General features: G+C 38.3%; 1 protein-coding gene across 4 annotated transcripts in view; it reads right to left on the minus strand.

The window, feature by feature from the left end:
* Positions 1-12,310: 12,310 nt before the first annotated feature.
* SLC22A9 (solute carrier family 22 member 9) overlaps positions 12,311-23,091 on the minus strand; it is a 136,572-nt gene continuing 125,791 nt past the window's right edge. For 2 of the 4 annotated variants that reach the window (XR_010581176.2, XR_010581177.2), the window contains 3 exons: positions 14,914-15,022; positions 14,254-14,457; positions 12,311-13,335 (listed from right to left, as the gene is read on the minus strand). Coding sequence is in view for 1 of the 4 variants with exons in the window: in XM_045372014.3 (XP_045227949.2) it covers positions 13,275-13,335; positions 14,254-14,457; positions 14,914-15,022; positions 16,418-16,619 (576 nt within the window). In the remaining 3 variants the exon portion in view is untranslated. Of the gene's footprint in view, positions 13,336-14,253; positions 14,458-14,913; positions 15,023-16,417; positions 16,633-23,091 lie in introns of those variants that run through there. The other 2 variants (XM_045372014.3, XR_012423136.1) reach the window with 2 other exon arrangements.

The following is a 23,091-nucleotide window of genomic DNA, read 5'->3' on the forward strand; positions in this document are numbered from 1 at the left end:
ACAGATTCATTTGAGAAGGTCTGCAGGAATCATTTAAATATGCAAATACTCTGGTGTTTCAGAGGTCTTCCTTCTAGGAATACAACTTCTCCTTCATCCACTGGTTTTGGCTTCTGAGAGGCTACTCTGATGTGGAAATTAAAAAAGAAATAATTTTTTTATCAGGGAATCTGCCCTCAAATTGTTGATTACCCTTCCTAACTTCTTTTGATTGTATATATTAGTAGCACTCTTGCTGGTGGCCCATCTATTTTGGCCAAAGCGTTGCTGTGTTAGCCATTGCCATAGGTTTCTTTGGGTTGGTTCCCTGGGAAAGAGAGTCTGAGGCAGAAATGTACATGCAGGAAGGTTTTGTTTGGCGTACTCTTAGAACCAATAGTTGTAAGCATAGAAGGAACACAGGATTGGGCAAAGGTAGAAGTTGAACAGTGATGCAGTTTGTGGTTTTGAAAAGAAATATAGGCACTTACAGTTTAATAATCCTGTCTTTAAAAATTAGAGCTTAATTCTCTTCTACTTGAGTGTGGGCTGGACATGGTGACTCACTTCTGAGTAACTGAACAAAACAGAAGTGATGGTGTGTGGCTTTGCAGACAGTCGTAAGAAGGCATGGTGGCTCTGCCTCTTAGGTTATTTACTCCTAGGCAAGCAAGATGCCATGCCATGAGGACATTCCCTGAGGAGAGGCCTTTTTGTCAAGGAACTGAGGCCTTCTTCCAACAGCAGCTGGAGAGTGAGCCATCTTGAGGCAGATCCTCCAGCACCACTCAGTCCTTTAGACAAATTCAACCCCTGCTCACACCTTGACTGCAACATCATAAAAGACCTTGAACCAGAGGTATCTGGCAAAGTTGCTTTAGGATGCTAGACCCTTAGAAACTGTGTGAGGTGAATGTTTGTTGTTTAAGTGGCTAGGTATTGGGATGATTTGTTTTGCAGCAATAGGTAATTCATACATCTTTTGATACTGGGAGCAGAGTGCTATCCTAATAATATCTATACATGTGAAAGTGGCTTTGGCAGTGGGCAGTGGTCTGCAACTAGAAAGATTTTGATGAGAGAGTTATATAAAGCTTGAACAGTCTTGAAAATATTTTTAGAAGCTTGCGATTTTTAGGCAGTTGTGAGTAAGACTTAAAGCAATGTGAAAAACATGGAAACTGGAGGAAAGGACCTCTTGTTGTGAATGGCAGATGTTTAGCAATATTCTTCCATATGGTATGTGGAAAGCAGAAAACATGCCTAATGAACTGGGTGTTGTTGATAAGGAGATTTCTGGGTAAAGTGCTAAAAATACAGCCTGGTTTCATATTGCTGCTTAGAGTAAAATACAAGCAGAGAAAAGAAGGAAATGTCAAACATGAATAAGTTGGGAGTTGAATATTTAAAAAGATCCATCATTAAATGGAACTGGAGGTCATTATGCTAAGTGAAATAAGCCGCAGCAAGACAAGCCTCACATGTTCCCACTTGTTTGTGAGATCTAAAAATCAAAACAATTGAACTAATGGAGATAGAGAGCAGACGGATGGTTACCAGAGGCTGGGAAATGTAGTGGGAGAACTGGGATTGAGGGGAGATAGGGATAGTCAATGAGAACAAAAAATGGAATGAATGAATAAGAGCTAGTATTTGATAGCCCAACAGAGTGACTATAGTCAATAATAAGTTAATTGTACATCATAAAATAACTAAAAGAGTATGATTGAATTGCTTGTAACACAGGATAAATGCTTGAGGGGATGAATACCTCATTCTCCATGATGTAATTATGATACATTTCATGCCTGTATCAAAACATCTTATGTACCCCATAAATATATACACCTACTATGTACCCACACAAATTTAAAAAAAACCTTTGTTAAATCATCAAAGCTATCTTACATGATGCCCCAGATTATTACTCAGTTCAAAAGGCTCTCTAAATATTTTGATGTTATGACCCACAGATTCTTTCAATAAAAAAATCACTTGTAAGAAGCTTAAGGGCATTGTTTCTGATAGAAGCATAATAAGGAGATGGGCTTACTTGGGGAGATTTTTAGATGTCTTTTACTTAATGAGTGGGCCCTCCAATAAGATTCAAAGGAGACCCAGTACATTTTAAATTTTTAATAGAATTATATCAGGAGAAACACAGCCAGTTTGGACAGAAATGGACAGAGACAGTAGACAATGAAAATAGACCACTGGACCCTCAAACATTACTGATAAGAATCAGGCTGAGAAAACTGTATGTCTTCAGCTATATGTCAATTTTAATGAAAATGAAAAGATGACTTAGAAGGCAGAACAAACAGCCTGGAGGATGTAGCCAGGAGTCATATAGAACAACTCTTGGGGAAGAAATGGATGGGTCTTAGTCATGGAACCTGCAACATTTGCCCAGCTGGGTTTCAGAACTGTTCTGGATCAATGACTTCTCTGTACTTTGCATGACATCTCTTTGAATAGAAATGTCTGTGTTGGTTATACTATGCTCATCACTCCACTGTCTGAGTAATGTGTAGGGGACAGAAAGCTTATCTGTTTAGTTCACAGGTTTACAGATGGAGAGAAACTGTACTTGAGAGGCATGTTTAAGGAAGTGCATGTGAGCAGTCTCATCTTCACCTGGACCTAGTACCTGTTAATGAAATACCAGTGCCAAATCCAAGGACAAATGTCAGAGAACAGATTTGAGAGGAATAGTGTCAGTAATTGGAGGATTGTAAAAACTGGAGAGGAACAAACAAAAGAAATGTGAATCTCTTGCTAAAAAGGCATCCACTGATTTCCCTTTACAGATTAGAATATAGAAAGTACAAGTCCATTCAGGGGCTCTCTGAATGTGCCTATTGAAGGTCCCTGGTGCCTTCAAATGACATAATTTAGATTGGCGACTAGTTTCTACAACTGCTGCTGTCAAATACGTGACTTGTATTAGATGCTTGAGTTGGTAGTGGTAAAAGTAGGAATCTAGAACCTCTTTCATATGTTTCAGTTCCCAACTCAGATTACAAGATTCATAAATGGAAGTGATAGATGAAGGGGTAACACTAGGCAGAATGTATATAACAGGAAGTTATAGGAGATAGACTAGTTCACTTGTTTAGAAGCATGCTGATTGGGAATGAGCCTGGATTTTCACAAGAGCAGTTGAAGGAGTACAGTTGGATACCTCTTTCCACAGTGATTTTTATGGCAATTTGTCCTGCAAATCACCTGATGACATATGAATAATTTGTTTCAGGCACCACCTTGGTCTAGGAACCAAGTCCAGGGAACTTAATTCAATAAATTAATTAGGTATTTGTTATATAAGATGACTGTCCAAAATTATTGATAGCTATGTTGCTTAGAGGAGGATTGTTGAAAGAGCTTCCTTTCAAGGGGCTATGAATATGCCTGTCCTGAAGGAGCTCTAATACAATTGGGAGATAGGATTTTACATAATTTCAAATATTTCCCTTCTTATATAAAGTATAATCATCAGTTCTTAGACTGGTTTCTTTTTCTTTCATAAAATTTAATTTGAAAAAATATTATAATGCACCAGTAAATGAAAAAAAAGTCACTGGCCATCCTAATGCAGAATGATAACCTGAATGAAAGTATTAATTAGGTGCCTGAAGAACGCCTCTACCGCCCACTAGCGACTGAAAGAAAAATGGGCCACCTTCCTTCCCACAATCGAATTTTTCTACTTATGATCATTATACTTCACCACCAAATGGATACTTTACTCTTATTTATTAATTATTTATTTACATACTTATTTTTTATTATATTTTAAGTTCTGGGGTGCGTGTGCAGAACGTGCAGGTTTGTTACATAGGTATACATGTGCCATGGTGGTTTGCCGCACACATCAACCCGTCATCTACATTAGGTATTTCTCCTAATACCCCCTCCCTTTGTACCCCACCCCTTGACAGGCCCTGATGTGTGACTTTCCCCTCCCTGTACCTATACGTTCTCATTATTCAGCTCCCACTTATGAGTGAAAACAGGCAGTGTTTGGTTTTCTGTTCCTGTGTTAGTTTGCTGAGAATGATGGTTTCCGGCTTCATCCATGTCCCTGAGAAGGACATGAACTCATTCTTTTTTATGACTGCATAGTATTCCATGGTGTATATATGCCACATTTTCTTTATCCAGTCTATCATTGATGGGCATTTGAGTTGGTTCCAAGTCTTTGCTATTGTGAATAGTGCTACAATAAACATACATGCACATGTGTCTTTATAGTAGAATGGTTTATAATCCTTTGGGTATATATCCCAGTAATGGGATTGCTGGGTCAAATGGTATTTCTAGTTATAGATCCTTGAGGAATCGCCACACTGTCTTCCACAATGGTTGAACTAATTTACACTCCCACCAACAGTGTAAAAGCATTCCTATTTCTCCGCATCCTTGCCAGCATCTGTTGTTTCCTGACATTTTAACGATCACCATTCTAATTGGCATGAGATGGTATCTCATTGTGGTTTTGATTTGCATTTCTCTAATGACTGGTGATGATGAGCTTTTTTTCATATGTTTGTTGGCCACATAAATGTCTTCTTTTGTGGAGTGCCTATTCATATCCTTTGCCCACTTTTTGATGAGGTTTTTTTTTTCCTTGTAAATTTGTTTAAGTTCCTTGTAGATTCTGGATATTAGCCCTTTGTCAGATGGATAGATTGCAAAAGTTTTCTCCCATTCTGTAGGTTCCCTGTTCACTCTGATGATCGTTTCTTTTGCTGTGCAGAAGCTCTTAGTTTAATTGGATCCCATTTGTCAATTTTGGCTTTTGTTGCAACTGCGTTCGGTGTTTTCGTCATGAAGTCTTTGCCCATGCCTATGTCCTGAATGGTATTGCCTAGGTTTTCTTCTAGGGTTTTTTATGGTTTTAGTTCTTACATTTAAATCTTTAATCCATCTTGAGCTCATTTTTGTATAAGGTGTAAAGAAGGGGTCCAGCTTCTGTTTTCTGCATATGGCTAGACAGTTTTCCCAGCACCACTTATTGAATAGGGAATCCTTTCCCCATTGCTTATTTCTGTCAGGTTTGTCAAAGATCAGATGGTTGTAGATGTGTAGTGTTATTTCTGAGGCCTCTGTTCTATTCCATTGGTCTATATATCTGTTTTGGTACCAGTACCATGTTGTTTTGGTTACTTTAGTCTTGTAGTATAGTTTGAAGTCAGGTAGCGTGATGCCTCTAGCTTTGTTCTTTTTGTTTAGGATTGTCTTGGCTATATGGGCTCTTTTTTGGTACCATATGAACTTTAAAGTAGTTTTTTTCTAATTCTGTGAAAAAAGTCAGTAGTAGCTTGATGGGGATAGCATTGAATGTATAGATTACTTTGGGCATTATGGCCATTTTCACAATATTGATTCTTCCTACCCCGAGCATGGAATGTTTTTTCATTTGTGTCCTCTCTTATTTCCTTGAGCAGTGGTTTGTAGTTCTTCTTGAAGAGGTCCTTCATATCCTTTGTAAGTTGTATTCCTAGGTATTTTATTTTCTTTGTAGCAATTGTGAATGGGAGTTCACTCATGATTTGGCTCTCTGCTTGTCTATTATTGGTGTATAGAGATGCTCGTGATTTTTCACATTGATTTTGTATCCTGAGACTTTGCTGAAGTTGTTTTCCAGCTTAAGGAGTTTTTCGGGCTGAGACCATGGGGTTTTCTAAATATAGAATAATGTCATCTGCAAACAGAGACAATCTGACTTCCTCTTTTCCTATTTGAATACCATTTATTTCTTTCTCTTGCCTGATTGCCCTGGCCAGAACTTCCAATACTACGCTGAGTAGGAGTAGTGAGAGAGGGCATACTTGTCTTGTGCCAGTTTTTAAAGGGAATGCTTCCAGTTTTTGCCCATTCAATATGATATTGGCTGTAGGTTTGTCATAAATAGCTCTTATTATTTTGAGATGTGTTTAATCAATACCAAGTTTATTGAGTGTTTTTAGCATGAAGGGGTGTTGAATTTTATTGAAGGCCTTTTCCACATCTATTGAGATAATCATGTGATTTTTATCATTGGTTCTGTTTATGTGATGGATTACATTTATTGATTTGTGTATGTTGAAGCAGCCTTGCACCCCAGGGATGAAGCCAACTTGATCGTCGTGGATAAGCTTTTTAATGTGCTGCTGGATGCCGTTTGCTGGTATTTTATGGAGGATTTTCACATGGATCTTCTTCAAGAATATTGGCCTGAAATTATTTTGTGTGTGTGTCTCTGCTAGGTTTTGGCATGAGGATGATGCTCGCCTCATAAAATGAGTTAAGGAGGATTTTTTCTTTTTCTATTGATTGGAATACTTTCAGAAGGAATGGTACCAGCTCCTCTTTGTATCTCTGGTAGAATTTGGGTGTGAATCCATCTGGTCCTGGGCTTTTTTTGGTTGGTAGGCTATTAATTACTGCCTCAATTTCAGAACTTGTTATTTGTCTATTCAGGGATTCAACTTCTTCCTGATTTAGTCTTAGGAGGTGCATGAGTCCAGGAATTTATTCATTATTCTAGATTTTCTATTTTATTTGCATTGAGGTGTTTATAGTATTCTCTGATGGTAGTTTGTATTTCTGTGGGGTCAGTGGTGATCTCTCCTTTATCATTTTTTATTTTGCCTATTTGATTTTTTCTCTCTTTTCTTCTTTATTAGTTTGGCCAGCAGTCTATCTATTTTGTCAATCTTTAAAAAAAAAAAAAAAAAAAAAACCAGTTCCCAGATTCATTGATGTTTTAAAGAGGTTTTTGTATCGCTATCTCCTTCTATTCTTCTGTGATCTTAGTTATTTCTCTTCTGCTAGCTTTTGAATTTGTTTGCTCTTGTTTCTCTCTAGTTCTTCTAATTGTGATATTGGGGTGTTGATTTCAGATCTTTCCTGCTTTCTCCTGTGGGCATTTAGTGCTATAAATTTCCCTCTAAATTTCCCTCTAATAGTGCTTTAGCTGTGTCCCAGAGATTCTGGTATGTTGTGTCTTTGCTCTCATTCATTTCAAATAACTTTTTTATTTCTGCCTTAATTTCGATATTTACCCAGTAGTCATTCAGGAGTAGGTTGTTCAGTTTCCAGGTAGTTGTGTGGTTTTGAGTGAATTTCTTAATCCTGAGTTCTAATTTGATTGCACTGTGGTCTGAGAGACTGTTTGTTATGATTTCTGTTTTTGCATTTGCTGAGGAGTGTTTTATTTCCAATTATGTGGTGGATTTTAGAATGAGTGCTATGTGATGCTGAGAAGAATGTATATTCTGTTGATTTGAGGTGGAGAGTTCTGTAGATGTCTATTAGGTTGGCCTGTCCAGAGCTGAGTTGAAGTCCTGAATATCCTTGTTAATTTTCTGTCTCATTGGTCTGTCTAATATTGACAGTGGGGTGTTAAAGTCTCCCACTATTATTGTATGGGAGTCTAAGTCTCTTTGTAGGTCTCTAAGAACTTGCTTTATGAATCTGGGTGCTCCTATATTGGGTGCATATATATTTAGGATAGTTAGCTCTTTTTGTTGAATTTATCCCTTTACCATTATTTAATGCACTTCTTTGTCTTTTTTGATCTTTGTTGGTTTAAAATCTGTTTTATCAGAGACTAGGATTGTAAACCCTGCTTTTTTTCTTTCCATTTTCTTGGTAAATATTTCTCCATCCCTTTATTTTGAGCCTATGTGTGTCTTTACATGTGAGATGGGTCTCCTGAATACAGCACACTGATGGGTCTTGACTCTTTATCCAATTTGCCCATCTGTGCCTATTAATTGGGGCATTTAGCCCACTTACATTTAATGTTAATATTGTTATATGTGAATATGGTCCTGTCATTATGATGCTAGCTGGTTATTTTCCCCATTAGTTGATGTGGTTTCTTCATAGTGTCGATGGTCTTTACATTTTGGTTTGTTTTTTGCAGTGGCTGGTACCAGTTTTTCCTTTCCATATTTAGTGCTTCCTTCAGGAACTCTTTAAGGCATGCCTGATGGTGACAAAATCCCTCAGCATTTGCTTGTCTGGAAAGAATTTTATTTCTTCCTCACTTATGAAGCTTAGTTTGGCTGGATATGAAATTCTGGATTGAAAATTATTTTCTTTAGGAATGCTGAATATTGGCCCCCACTCTCTTCTGGCTTGTAGGGTTTCTGCAGAGAGATCCACTGTTAGTCTGATGGGCTTCCCTTTGTGGGTAACCTGGCCTTTCTCTCTGGCTGCACTTAACATTTTTTCCTTCATCTCAACCTTGGTGAATGTGATGATTATGTGTCTTGAGGTTGCTCTTCTAGAGGAGTGTCTTTGTGGTGTTCTCTGTACTTCCTGAATTTGAATGTTGGCCTGCCTTGCTAGGTTGGGGAAGTTCTCCTGGATAATATCCTGAAGAGTGTTTTCTAACTTGATTCCATTCTCTCCGTCACTTTCAGGTACACCAATCAAACACAGATTTGGTCTTTTCATATAGTCTCATGTTTCTTGGAGGCTTTGTTTGTTTTCACCCTTTTTTCTCTAATCTTGTCTTCTCACTTTATTTCATTAATTTGATCTTCAATCACTGATATCCTTTCTTCTACTTGATGGAATTGGCTGTTGAAGCTTGTGTATGCTTCGTGAAGGTCTCGTACTGGGGTTTTCAGCTCCATCAGGTCATTTAAGCTCTTCTCTACACTGGTTACTCTAGTTAGCCATTCGTCTAACCTTTTTTCAAGGTTTAGTTTCCTTGCAATGGGTTATAACATGCTCCTTTAGCTCAGAGAAGTTTGTTATTACCAACCTTCTGATGCCTATCTCTGTCAACTTGTCAAACTTATTCTCCATCCAGTTTTGTTCCCTTGCTGGCGAGTAGTTGTGTTCCTTTGGAGGAGAAGAGGTGTTCTGGTTTTTGGAATTTTCAGCCTTTCTGCTCTGGTTTCTCCCCATTTTTGTGGTTTTATCTATCTTTGGTCTTTGATGTTGGTGACCAATGAATGGGGTTTTGGTGTGGACGTCCTTTTTGTTGATGTTGATGCTATTCCTTTCTGTTTGTTAGCTTTCCTTCTAACAGTCAGGCCCCTCAGCTGCAGGTCTGTTGGAGTTTGCTGGAGGTCCACTCCAGACCCTGTTTGCCTGGGTATTACCAGCAGAGGCTGCAGAACAGCAAATATTTCTGCCTGATCCTTCCTCTGGAAGTTTTGTCCCAGAGGGGCACCCATCTGTATGAGACGTCTGTCGGCCCCCACTGGGAGGTGTCTCCCCATCAGGAATCACAGGGGTCAGGGACCCACGTGAGTAGGCAGTCTGTCTGTTATTGGAGCTCGAACGCCGTGCTGGAAGAACCACTGCTGTCTTCAGAGCTGTCAGGCAGGGAGGTTTAAATCTGCAGAAGCTGTCTCCTGCCTTTTGTTCAGCTATGCCCTGCCCCCAGAGGCGGAATATAGAGAGGCAGTAGGCCTTGCTGAGCTGCGGTGGGCTCTGCCCAGTTCGAACTTCCCTGCCGCTTTGTTTACACTGTGAACATAGAACCGTCTACTCAAGCCTCAGCAGTGGCGGATGCCCCTCTCCCCGCCAAGCTCCAGCATCCCAGATTGATCTCAGACTGCTGGACTGCTGTGCTAGCAGCGAGCAAGGCTCCATGGGCATGGGACCTGCCTAGTCAGGCTCGGGAGGGAATCTCCTGGTCTGCTGCTTGCCGTGACCCTGGGAAAAGTGCAGTATTTGGGCAGAAGTGTACTGTTCCTCCAGGTACAGTCACTCACAGCTTCCCTTGACTAGGAAAGGGAAATCCTCCAACCCCTTGCACTTCCTGGGTGAGGTGATGCCCTGCTCTGCTTTGGCTCACCATCTATGGGCTGCACCCACTGTCCAACCAATCCCAATGAGATGAACCAGGTACCTCAGCTGGAAATGCAGAAATCACCCGTCTTCTGCATTGATCTCACTGGGAGCTGTAGACTGAAGCTGTTCCTATTCGGCCATCTTGGAAGTGATGTATCTCAAACTTTTAACCAGTTCTTTCCAGAAGAAAAATTTGAAACATTAAGGGAAAACTGTTGGGTAAAAGATCCATCTGCTTTTTGAAACCCTGAATCAATAATTGAGCTAAACTTGGTGCCTGAAGAAGAGAATGAATTAGTGCAGCTTAGTTCTTCATATACATTAAAGAATGATTATGAGACCTTAAGTTTATCAGCATTTTGGATTAAGGTAAAGGACGACTTTCCATTGTTAAGTCAAAAGAGTGTCCTGCTATTACTACCACTCACAACAACTAGTTAGTGTGAACTAGGGTTTTCTATCTTAACCCACTTAAAAACAAAGGAAAGAAATGGGCTGAATGGTACAGCAGCTATGCAGGTAGAATTATTTTCCTGTGTTCCAGACTGGAATGAACTTATGAACAGGCAAGCACACCCATCATAATAAATAAAATCTTACCTAAAAAAAGATGTGCAAATGGCTAATAGGTATATGAAAATCTGCTCAACATCACCTATTATAAGGGAAGTGCAAGTCACTTGAATGGGAGAAGCCATTTGCAAAGTGCTCATCCTAAGGGGACTAATAGGTATTCTATACAAGAATAACAATTCAACTATAGAAAACCAAACAATCCCACTAAAAATGGACAATATTTTTCAAAAGAAGACATACAAATGACCAATAGTATATGAAAAATGCTCAACACTAATTATCAGGGATTGTAAATCAAAACCACAATGAGATATTATCTCATCACAGAATGTTTATTATTAAAAAGACAGATACACACACACTCACACAGACACACACACACACCCCCAGATGCTGGTGAGGGTGCAGAGAAAAGGGTACTCTTAGACATGGTGGGAATGTAAAATAGTGCAACCATTATGGAAAACAGTATGGATATTTCTCAGAAAAACTAAAACTAGAACTACCACATGATGCAGCAATCCCACTACAGGGTATCTATCCAAAAGAAATGAAATTATTGTTTCAAAGGGATACCTTTGACTCCCAGGTTTATCACAATGCTATTCCCAGTAGCACAGATATGGAATCAACCTAAGTGTTCATCAATGACTGACTGGAAAAGAAAAATGGTGTGTGTGTGTGTGTGTGTGTGTGTGTGTGTGCATGCATATGTACGTGTTTATACGCACTATTTGTTTTCTGGATACACACCTACACCCACACTCATACGTACCCACATCCATACACATACCCATACCCATATATACATATACACTATTCAGCCAGTAAAAAGAGTGGAATCCTTTTCCAGCAACATGGATGGAACTGGGTGTCATTATGATAAGTGACATAAGGGAGGCACAAAAAGATAAATGCCACATGTTCTCACTCAAATGTGGGAGCTAAAAACTGGATCTCATGGACATCAAGAATAGGATAGATATCAGGAACTGGGAAAGGGAGGAGAAGAGAGGTTGTTTATGGATACAAACGTGCAGTTAGATTGAAGAAATCATCCTAATGTTTGATAGCAGACTAGGATGACCATATGTAGCAATATTATTAAGTATATTGCAAAGTAACTAGAAGAGAAGACTGGAAATGATAACAACACCTAAAAATGATAAACATGCATACATGCATGGTGATGGATATCCCAAATTACCCTGGCTTGATTATTACTCATTCCATACATTGTCACAATGTGTCAATAAAAAAAAACTAAAATGTTGATTTGACACATAATAAAGCTTACTTGTCAGTGAAAAGATTAAACTCCCATAAAAAAATTATCTTCTGCAAACAAGAGAATTTGACTTCTTCCTTTCCAATTTGGATGCCCTTTATTTGTTTCTCTTGCCTAATTGCTCTGACTGGGACTTTCGATATTACGTTGCATAAACGTGGTAAAAGTGGGCATCCTTGTTTGAGTCAGTGGACTGGGAGAGGCAGACCCACCCTTAGTCTGGGGGGACACCATCGTATCAGCTGCCAGTGCAGCTAGAATAAAGCAGGCAGAAGAAGAGGGAAAGGGCAGACTTGCTGAGTCTTCTGGCCTTCATCTTTCTCCCCTGCTGGATACTTCCTGCCCTCAAACATCCGACTTCAAGCTCTTCAGCTTTTGAACTCTTGGACTTATACCAGTGATTTGCCAGGGGTTCTCAGGCTTTTGGCCACAGACTGAAGGCTGCATGGTCGGCTTCCCTACTTTTGGGGTTTTGGGACTTGCACTGGCTTCTTGGCTCCTCAGCTTGCAGATGGCCTAGTGTGGGACTTCATCCCGTGACTGTGTGAGTCAGTTCTCCTAATAAACTCACTTTCATGTACACATATATCCTATTATTTCAGTTCCTTTAGATAACCCTGACTAATGCAAGATATAAAGTTGAATTGTTAGTCATGTATTTCCGATTCGTTGGCTAATGCTATTTATTCCATAATTTGGTGTTTCCTCTAAAAATGTACAATGCTGAAATTGTTACACATTAGATGTTATACATACTAAAGTCTACTTTTGAATTTCTTTGTTTTGTAAATGCATCTGCTAACAATGTTATGAATATTACAACTTACGATAAAGCTCTGTGTATCTACCCCACTTACCTGACAGTCACATTTTCACTCCCTGATCTTCCTTTTTCTGAACCAAATGTCTACTATTAATTCCTAGATAAATTTGAATTTATTTTTCAAGTTTTTGTAAAAGTATCAGATTTTTCATTGTACTTATCCCACCAATTACTCTATCAAATAATTGAAGAAGAAACATTGTGTTTAATATCATTCAATCTTCCTATCCAGAAATTTGCTAGGGACCTGCAACTATATAGTCTACTATGATTTATTTTAAAGTGTTATGTAATTTTCTTCAAACTTTTTCTATGATTATTTGTAGATAGCTTATATTTATTTAGTACCACAATTGTGAAGTAAATCTACTTATTCACTATATCTTGTTATTTATTTTAATTTCTTTCTTTCTTTCTTTTTTTTGAGACAGCATCTCGCTCTGTCACCAGGCTGGAGTGCAGTGACCCGATCTTGGCTCATTGCAATTTCTGCCTCCCGGGTTCAAGTGATTCTCCTGCCTCAGTCTCCCAAGTAGCTGGAATTAAAGGCATGTGCCACTACGCCCAGCTAAGTTTTGTATTTTTTTTTTAGTAGAGACAGGGTTTCACCATGTTGGCCAGGGTGGTCTCGATCTCCTGACCTTGTGATCCGCCCGCCTCAGCCTCCCAAAGTGCTGGGATTACAGGCGTGAGCCACCGCGCCCAGCCCTGTTATTTATTTTCTAGATTTTGCTAGTGTCTAGGAACAGTCCTGATTGTTCCCTTCATTTGGCTCATTGATCAGCAGTCAGCTCCCGGAATTCCTTAAAACTGTGTTACTTCCATGCTGGGACCCTCCTGCTTTGGTTCTCTGGAGTCTTTTCTCCTGGAACAAACACAAAGAAACCAACAAACAAAAAATCACAAAAATGAAAAGACATGGACTAAGCATGTAAGTCCTGCATTCTTTAGGGCATGTTGATTCTTTGTCCATTAGCTTTGGTAAAAACCATATCTCTGTCCCCAAGGGACTGAGTGAACCTTGTGAAGTAAAAGATGAAGCTCCCAGATTAGGATCTGGGAAGGCAGCTTGGATACCTTCTAGTTGTCATCCTTGGACACCTGGTGAAAGCTTGTCCAGCCCATGGCCCACAGGTTGCTTGTGGCCCAGGATGGCTTCGAACGTGGCCCAACACAAATTTGTAAACTTTCTTAAAACATTATGAGATATTTTTGTGATTTTTTTTTAAACTCATCAGATATTATTAGTGTTAGCGTATTTTATGTGTGGCCCAAGACAATTCTTATTCCATTGTAGCCCAGGGAAGCCAAAAGATTGGCTATCCCTGCATCTGCAGACTCTTCCACAGATTCTTCAGTGGCCTAGTAGTCAGGCCTGTAAGCACCGGCAGTCTCAGACAGCTTACAGACACCCATTGGCTTGCGGGTTCCCCAGGGATGAAAATCTGGTGTTTGGATCTCTGCATGTTTGTACAATACCTTCAAGAGTGTGCATATCACACTAGGGCAGGGAGGGAAGAGGAGACCTAATTTTGGCTTCTTCACTACGAACCTTTGACAAGCTGGGCAGAGCTGGTCTGTGTGATCTGGAGAGCCTCAGGGGATGTCTGAGGTCACTGTGGGAAGGCATGAGGCTGTACCCAGACCTAAGGCACTGATTACATGGGAAAATCCTCAGTCTACGCCTTTTGGGAGGACAGTGGCCCTAAATGGTATCTTGCCTTCCTCAGCACAGACCTATAGCACACAGATCCTCTGAGGGGCAACTGGGCTGTTTACTCACTCATTTTTCTCATCCTGGATGGTGTCAGACAGAGGCTTGTTCCTGGTTTCAGGAAGGAGGAGGAAAGCAAAGCCGGAGATGAAGGGGAAGACTCCATAGATGATCCAGGGCAGGGGTGGAGAATATACACTTACGATGATCATGAGGGGAGCCAGGGCTCCTGCAATATTAGCAAAGGTTGCATTGATTCCCATAGCTCTTGCCCTTTGAGTGGAAACAGCAATACAAGAATATCTGTTAAAAATCCACACAGGCAATTTGTGATTTATCATTTTGCTCTCATTATGGGGAAACATTTAGACACACAGAGGTGACGAAATACTCCTGTGTTTGAAATTTTCACTTTTATTTGCTGGCAATTAATTTTTCAGGTCACAAGTGCATTAGATGCATATTCATCATCTAGGAAATACTGCTATCCTTTAGCACCAACCTCTTAGGTGACTCAGAAGGTTATGTGGGATGCTATAATACATCAAAGGACTTAACACAGTGGCGAAAAGTCAGCTTGAGATAAAGTTGGTCTATAATTATTTGTGTTTATGACTGTTACAATTTATTTTCTTAACTAACCAGTCTTAGATTTCTTCCCGCAAAAAGTGTCAATTATCTGAGAAAGGTCCATTTTGAGCCTAACAGAGCATACATAAGGTTTCGTACCTGATTACGGTGGGAATTACTTCATTTCCATGGGCAAAAGCAAGAGTACTGGCAAGGGAAGACGCTCCTAAGCCCAGCGTTGCCAAAACCTCACGCAGCGTCTGCATTTCTGGAGAAAGGAAGAACACAAGGCCTTAGGAAATTTCAGCTGAAGGAATCAGCATCCCCCAAGCTAGAAGTGAAAAGGACTGTATTGGAGGTGTTCGCAAGGTTAAAATGTACTGTCAGGAAACTGCACAGGGGCAAAGAATGTGCAGTGGCTGATAGCTGAGAAACGTGATTTATCTTCACCTTGTGGCTTAAACAGTGAATAAAAAGGATCTGAGCTATTACTTCACTTCTCACTATGTATCAGAGATACGCCATAGCAAGAGAGAGGCATGTAAGTTGAGCTGAATGCTTTTTCATTTATTCCATCCAGGGACTCCTCTGCCTAGCTGGTAGAACTGTCACGTGTGCAATACTTGAGAGTGTAAGACCCATCCATGTTCTCCTGGCCTTTAAAACCTAGGTACATACACAGTATTGACATGGGGCTAGGGTTGCAGAAGAGAGTCATAAAAGATCAGGAGTTCTATGTTAGGAGAGAAGCTAGAGAGTATCAGTGTTTTAAGGATCAGGAATAAGGACCTCGAAAAGAGGAAAAAAGTCAGACTTTAGAAAGCATTGAAGGGAAGTTTCAGAGCCTTGTTTCTATCCAGCTGAAGAAATCCTGTAATAGCCTCATGACACTGGAGGGTTCTGTTGCTTTGTAGCACACTCGGATCATTGCTGGCATTCAAGAAGGGGAGTGGAGCACACCAATCTGGGATCCTGTTAAATACATTACTACACTAAGAGTTAGGTGAAGACTGGTGGCCACCTGGGTTCCCTTACTTATTACATATGATCAGTTAATTTCTTAAAATAGAATCTACAAGAGGCTATTAACTGACAATTTCTTCATTTCTACTGTACAGTTCTTTACATAAAGATGGGGCACTTTTGTTCCCTTGAAGTCAAGATGACTCCCCTAAACCAGGATTGTAGTTAAGGTGACCTAATACAAGGCCCACAGGTAGATACATGGGAATTGGGATACTTTGTCACTGAAGCTGTAGTAATAAGAAAGAGCCCGGACAGAGGAAGTAGTAGTATTATGTCCTCATGTTGGGAAACAATGACAAGGCCTATACCTCAATACTCATTTAAATAAGTTTGATCAGCCAAAGAGTAAGTAAGTGATTGCTGTTGTAGAGAAACCGTCAGAAATAAATGGCTTCAGTTTCTTAGTATTTCTTGAATATGATGAGGACAACCATATAATAGAGCCAACCTTTACTCATCTGTGACTCGTTTTCCAGCAACTTGTGGCAGAATCTGTCCCAAATCCCCAGATTATTGTCAGGAAATCCTGAGAACCCAAATCTCCCTTTCCTTCTGGCTTCAGATAGGTGTGACCAGTACAATCCCTGAGAAGAGAGGGAAAGGCATTTTCTTTCTTCCACCTGTGATCTTTTCTCACCTTGTGGCACAAGTATGATGGCCAGAAGGCAGATTGCCAGGAGGAACATGAGAAGCATCTGGCTTGCTCGACGGTTCATGTATTTCAGTGCCCAAGGTGCAACACAATTGGCCAAGAGGATGACTGCACCAAAGAGCGTCTGCAACAGGGAAACATTATTCCCCAGATGCTGGACGTTGAGATTAAGGCCAAAATAGGCCATGAAGTTTGCAAATCTGTGGTGATTAAAAAGGAAAGGCACATATTATAATCCGTGCAGCCTACATCCTACAAATGAGAATAATATTGGCCCAGGCAGCTAGGGATTGTTAAAGTATAAAGGCTGGGTCTATTGCGTGGAATATTTTCTTGCAATGTGATTTTTAAAAATCTATTAAGTGACAATGATAACATTATGGAACTCTTTGTGAAGAAGTTATTAATACTAGACAAGAGGCTGGAAGTTAGACGCTTAAATATGTTCAGAAAGGGTTACAGACTGCGTCTTATGAAGCATGATAATTTCTGAGGAGTTGTCAAAGGTAGCTTCTATTTGATAAAAATGAGACAAAAGTCTTATACTACCTACAAAGATGATGACTAAAGGTGTGGGAAAAGAAGAGAGTTCCATTTGAAAATGCTGCCACCTTCCTCCGCAAAAGCACACCACGTCTCAAACTCATATTTCAACCACCAAGTTCTGTCTCTCAAAGCTAAAATAAGTGTCAAAGAGAACTGAAGATACCACAATATGTTGAGTTTTAAATTACCATAAAATGATGGTAAGATGATGATGGTCATAATTGTCATTAATTTTTTGGAAGACAGCAAGTGTTTTATGGATGATTAAACTATAGGGCCTGGGATTTATTTATTTATTTATTATAACTAATTGCTTTTATTAGTATTCTAAAGCCAATTTGCTCACATGACAACAAAAACCACTGCAAGACAATTCACTATCCCGAGGGCCATAAAATTAAAAGTAAAAATTTACAGATATTAGTCAAACTCCCAGTGAGTACCTCAGGAGCTGAAATGTCCATTTACCTCCATTACAATCAGAAATGTCACTAAAATGTACAACTTATTGAGTGACAGATTGTATATCCACAGCATTCACTGTGTAGGTGGTCCTGTGTAGTAAATCCAGAATGGAACAAGGAAACCTATTTTTATATTACTTATGTTTAATGGCATATAACCTCGTGATGGTTTTATTAGCATAGAAAGGAGTCAATAATTTTTATTATGTATTCAGTATACATATGTATCTTATCGGAGGGAATTCTTATGATTTTATGTTGTCTCATCATTCATTTTGATTACAAGTTTAACTTTCTCACACCACAGCAGGGCTTAGTCACCCTTGACACAGTTTCTAGTCCTTACACCACTTCCAAATGGCTCAAGCCAGACGCCAGAGATAACTTAGAGGCATCTCTCCTGGCTAGCTGACTGGGTTCCCTGCTTTCCTGTTGCTTCCTTTGAATGAACTATTCAGGCATTTGCCTGCAAACTTTAAGTGACCCACACCTGATTTCCTTACATAAACTGCTAGTTGCCATGTATTCCTTTTATTATTACTATTATTGTTATTATTTCAATAGCTTTTGGGGAACAGGTGGTGGTTGGTTACACGGATAAGTTCTTTAGTGGTGATTTCTGAGATTTTGGTCTCTCTGCCAGTTTCTTCATTTCCACCTCATCTGACCCGGGGACAGAACACTGCCCTCCCAATTCATTATTCTCTCCTTTCCCAGGATCTGCAATTAGACGGCTTTGAATTTGTTTCCTCTTGCGGTGGTGTACTGAATTTACGCTTTCTGTCTGAAAAATTAGGGGCTGTTTCAGGCTGGGTTTTCCCTAGGACTGCAGTGAGAACACAGTGTCAGGCAACCAGAGCCAGAGCAGTGGTCAGGCAGACATAAACTGGACATGGGTCAGATAAGAGCCCCAAGGGCATCTGCCAGTATAAACAAGTTTCCTGTGTGAAGGTTCCCCTGGTCACGGGTCTAACAACTAGGCATCAGGCCATCCACTGAAGGAAAAGTGTTGTGTGAACACTGTAAACCCCTACATCCAGCTCCCATTCCTTTCCTTTTTAGGGCAGGGTTTTTAACCACTCTGGTACTGAAATCTGAATTTAGCTGGGGGCTCTCAAAACACTTATTTATTTTTAAAATATTGTGATAAATATGCGTAACATGAGATTTACCTACTTAACACATTTTTAGGTATAGTCCAGTATTAACTGTAAGCATAATGTTGAACAGCAGATTTCCGAGACATTTGCATCTTGCATAACTGATACTTTATGCCCTTAAATGACAACTCCCTATTCCCCTCTGCCCTCGTCCGAGAAAACCACCATTCTACTTTCTGCTTCTATGCGTTGACTTTTTTAGATATCTCATATAAGTGAAATCAGTGTTTGTTCTTCTGTGCTAGCCCAAGGTTCATAGCCGTTGGCTATGACCTTTTTCTTTCTTTTTGAGGCTAATATTCCATTATATGTATATAACATAGTTTGCTTATTCATTCATATGTAAATAATAGTTAAGTTGCTTCCATATTTTGGCAATTGTGAATAATGCTGCAATGAACATATGGGAGTGCAAATATCTCTTCCAAATACTGACTTCAATTCTTTTTTTGAAGAATTGAGATCCCATAAGTGAGAATACCGAATCATATGGTAGTTCTAACCTCCATAGTGTCATGGTGGGCGTAGCATTTTATATGGCCACGAACAGTATACAAGGGTTCCAATTTCCCCACATCCTTTGAACACTTCTTATTTCTTGTTTATTTATTTATTTTTGATAATGATAATCCTAATAGGTATAAGATACTATTTCATTTTTTATGTGTTTAATCCTCCATAAAACACTTCATATTTTATATCCTTTTCTTATCTTTTTATCTCTTTCTCTTCCCTAATTGCTCTTGTCAGGATTTCAAGTACCATACTGAATAGAAGTGGTGAGAGTAGAATCCTTATCTTGTTCTTGATCTTAAAGGAAGAGTTTTCAGTTTTTTATTGTTGAGTATAATATTAGTACTAGACTTTTCATATTAGTCATTTATCAGTGAGCTTTATACGTTCCTATGTTCTCATGCTGCTCTTTAGTCCCATTTTTTAAAGTTCAAGGTTTCCCTTTGGAAATAATAATGGAGGTAGGGTGCTGACAGACTCACTCAACTTTTGTTTGTGTTGGAAAGTATCTCTTTTCGTTATTGAGGGATGGTGTGCAACATACATTAATTTTTGTTAGCATTTTATTTTTTCATCTCTCTGGACATATCATCCCACTCTCTGTTGGCCTACAAGGTTTCTGCAGAAACCTGCCATCCCCCAATTGTCTTATGGAGGACGTTCTCTTAGTATGCAACAAGTTACTTTATCTTGCTGCTTTCAAAATTCTCTATTTTCTTTGATAATGTAATTAGAAAATGTATTAATATGGAATTCTTTTTTACTTTTATATATTTATTTGGTTTATAGTCTTCTGACTATATTAATTTCACTTAATAGTCTGAAATTCTTAGAATCTGTCCATTTATCCAATTGTCAATTATAAGTCATTGACTTTTTATAACAATCTTTTGTATTGATATATTTTGGAAAGTGTTTTTCTTCTCCTTAAATCTTCCTTCAGGGAAGCTGAAACATAAGTTGATAAGCGTGTACATGTGTGAACTTCAAAAAATGGTGAAATGTGAGCAAACATACAAATAGTCTAAAAATGTTAGTGTTTATGGGAATTTTAGTGTACTTAACTTCCAAAATAATTACATATTGAGTGAAGACAGTATAGTTTAAAAGGAAAGTAATATGGTATAATGGCTATAAGTGCAACATTTAATGTCAGATTAGTGTTCAAGTTCTGTATGTACTATTCACTAATTATGTGATCTTTTAAAACATAATTTTACATTTAGTTAAAAAACTTTATTATTATTTTTTTCAACTTTCATTTTAGGTTTGGGGTACACATGTAGGTTTGTTACATGGGTAAATGTCGCAGTGGAGCCCAAATAGCCAAATCAATCCTAAGCAAAAGGAACAGAATGAGAGGCATCACACTACCTGATTTCAAACTACACAACAAGGCTACAGTATTGAAAACAGCATGATACTGGCACAAGAGCAGATACATAGACCAATGCAACACATTAATTAGATAACCCAGAAATAAAGCCACATACCTACAACTGCCTGATCTTCAACAAAGCTGAAAAAAGTAAGCAATGGGGAAAGACTCTCTATTCAATAAACGGTGCTTGGATAACTGGCTAGTCATAGGCAAAATTTTGAAACTAGACCCCTTCCTTTGACCATATACAAAATTCAACTCAAGATGGATTAAAGACTTAAATGTAAGATGTAAAAGTGTTAAAAACACAGAAGAAAAGAGGAAATACCACGCTGGACATCAGTCCTGGCAAAGATTTTTTGATAAAGACTCCAAAAGCAATTGCAACAAAACCAAAAATTGAAAAGTGGGAACTAATTAAACCAAGGAGCGTCTGAACAGCAAAGGAAGCTAACACCAGAGTAAACAGACAACCTACAGAATGTGAAGAAATATTTGCAGGTTATGCATTTGACAAAGGTCTAATGTTTGGAATCTATAAGGGACTCAAATAAAGCAACAATCAAAAAACAAACAAACAAATGAACAAACAAACCCATTAATAATGGGCAAAGGACATGAACTGACAGTTCTCCAGAGAAGACATACACATGGCCAACAAGCATATAAAAAAACTTATAATAGCATTAATCATTTGAGAAATACAAATCAAAACAATAATGAGATAGCGTCTCACACCAGTCAGAATGGCTGTTATTAAAAAGTCAAAAATTAACATGCTGTTGATGTTGTGGAGAAAAGGGAACAGTAATAAACTGCTGGTGGGAATGCAAATTAGCTCAGCCACCCCAGCTTTGTTCTTTTTGCTTAGGATTTCTTTGGCTTTATGGGTCTTTTTTGATTTTGTGTAAATTTTAGGACTAAAAAAAATTCTGTGAAGAATGTCGTTGGTATTTTGATAGAGATTGCATTGAATCTGTAGATTGCTTTGGGTAATAGGGACATTTTAACAATATTGATTCTTCTAATCCATGCACACAGGATGTCTATTTTTTGTATCAGCTTCAATTTGTTTCATCAATGTTTTATTGTTTTCATTGTAGAAATCTTTCATTTCTTTGGTGTAGTTTATTACTGGGTATTTTACTTCTTGTAACAAATTGCAAATGAGATTGCTTTCTTAATTTGTTTTTCAGATTGCTCTTTATTGAAATATAGTTATGTTAATTATGTTTTATGTTGATTTTGTATCCTGCAACTTTACTGAATTTTTTGTTTATTCAGATAGATTTTTGAGTGAGTCTTTAGGTTTTTGTAAATATAAAATCATATCATATGTAAATGAGGACATTTTGATTTCTTCCTTTCCAACATGGATTCCCTTTATTTTTTTCTCTTGCCTAGTTGCTCTGGGTAGGACTTCCACTACTATATTGAGTAAAAGTGGTGAAAGTGGGCATACTTGTCTTTTACATGATCTTAGAAGTAGAGCTTTCATTTTTTTCCCCATTCTCTATGATGCTACCTGTGGGTTTATTACATATTATCTTATTGTTTTGAGGTATTTTCCTTTTATGCTTAGTTTGTTGAGAGCTTTTATCATAAAGAGAATTTGAATTTTATCAGTTGCTTTTGGCATCTGTTGAAATGATTATATAACATTGATTCTACTAATGTTATGTTTTATGTTTATGGACTTGCCTCTGCAGAACCATTCCTGCATCCCTGGGATGAATCACACTTGATCGTGATGAATGATCTCTTTAATGTGTTTTAAAATTTTGTTTGCTACTATTTTGTGGAGGATTTTTACACCTATGTTCATCAGTGATGTTTTCTTTTTTGTGTGTGTTTGTTTCTGGTTTTGGCATCAGGGTAATTCTGGCCTTGTGAAATGAGTTTGAAAGTATTCCCCCCTCCTTTATTTTCTCAAATAGTTTGAGTACAATAGGTATGAGTTCTTTAAATGTTTGGTAGAATTTAGTTGTTCTGAAGCTATCAGGTTCTAGATTGTTCTTTGATGGGGGACTTTTTATTACTGCTGGTATCTTGCTGCTGGTTATTGCTCTGTTCATGGTTTGTATTTCTTAATGTGTCAACTTGGTTCAATCAATGTTCTATGTGTCACAAAAAATTTATCCACCTATTCTAGGGTTTTCCATTTATTGGCATAAAATTGCTCATAATAGCCTCTAATGATCCATTGAATTTCTGTTATGTCAGTTGTAATGTCTCTTTTTTATCATCAATTTGATTTATTTTTGTTTCCTCTATTTTTTTCTTAGCTTGCATAAAGGTTTGTTGATGTTTTTTATTTTTCACAAAACAACTTTTGACTTTTGTATTTTTTGTGTCAATTTATTTCTTGCACTGATCTTTATTATTTCTTTCCTGCTACTAATTTTGGGTCTCATTTGTTGTTTTAGTTCTACTTCTTTAAGGTGCATCCTAGGATATTTGAAGTCTTTCTACTGTTTTGAGGTAGGTGTTTATTTCTGTAAACATACCTGTTACTGCTTCTTTTGTCATATCTCAAAGGTTTGGTATATTGTGTTTCCACAACATAAAGAAATTTTAAATTTTCTTCTTAATTTC

Source organism: Macaca fascicularis, chromosome 14 (assembly GCF_037993035.2).
Source record: "Macaca fascicularis isolate 582-1 chromosome 14, T2T-MFA8v1.1".
Taxonomy (NCBI): domain Eukaryota; kingdom Metazoa; phylum Chordata; class Mammalia; order Primates; family Cercopithecidae; genus Macaca; species Macaca fascicularis.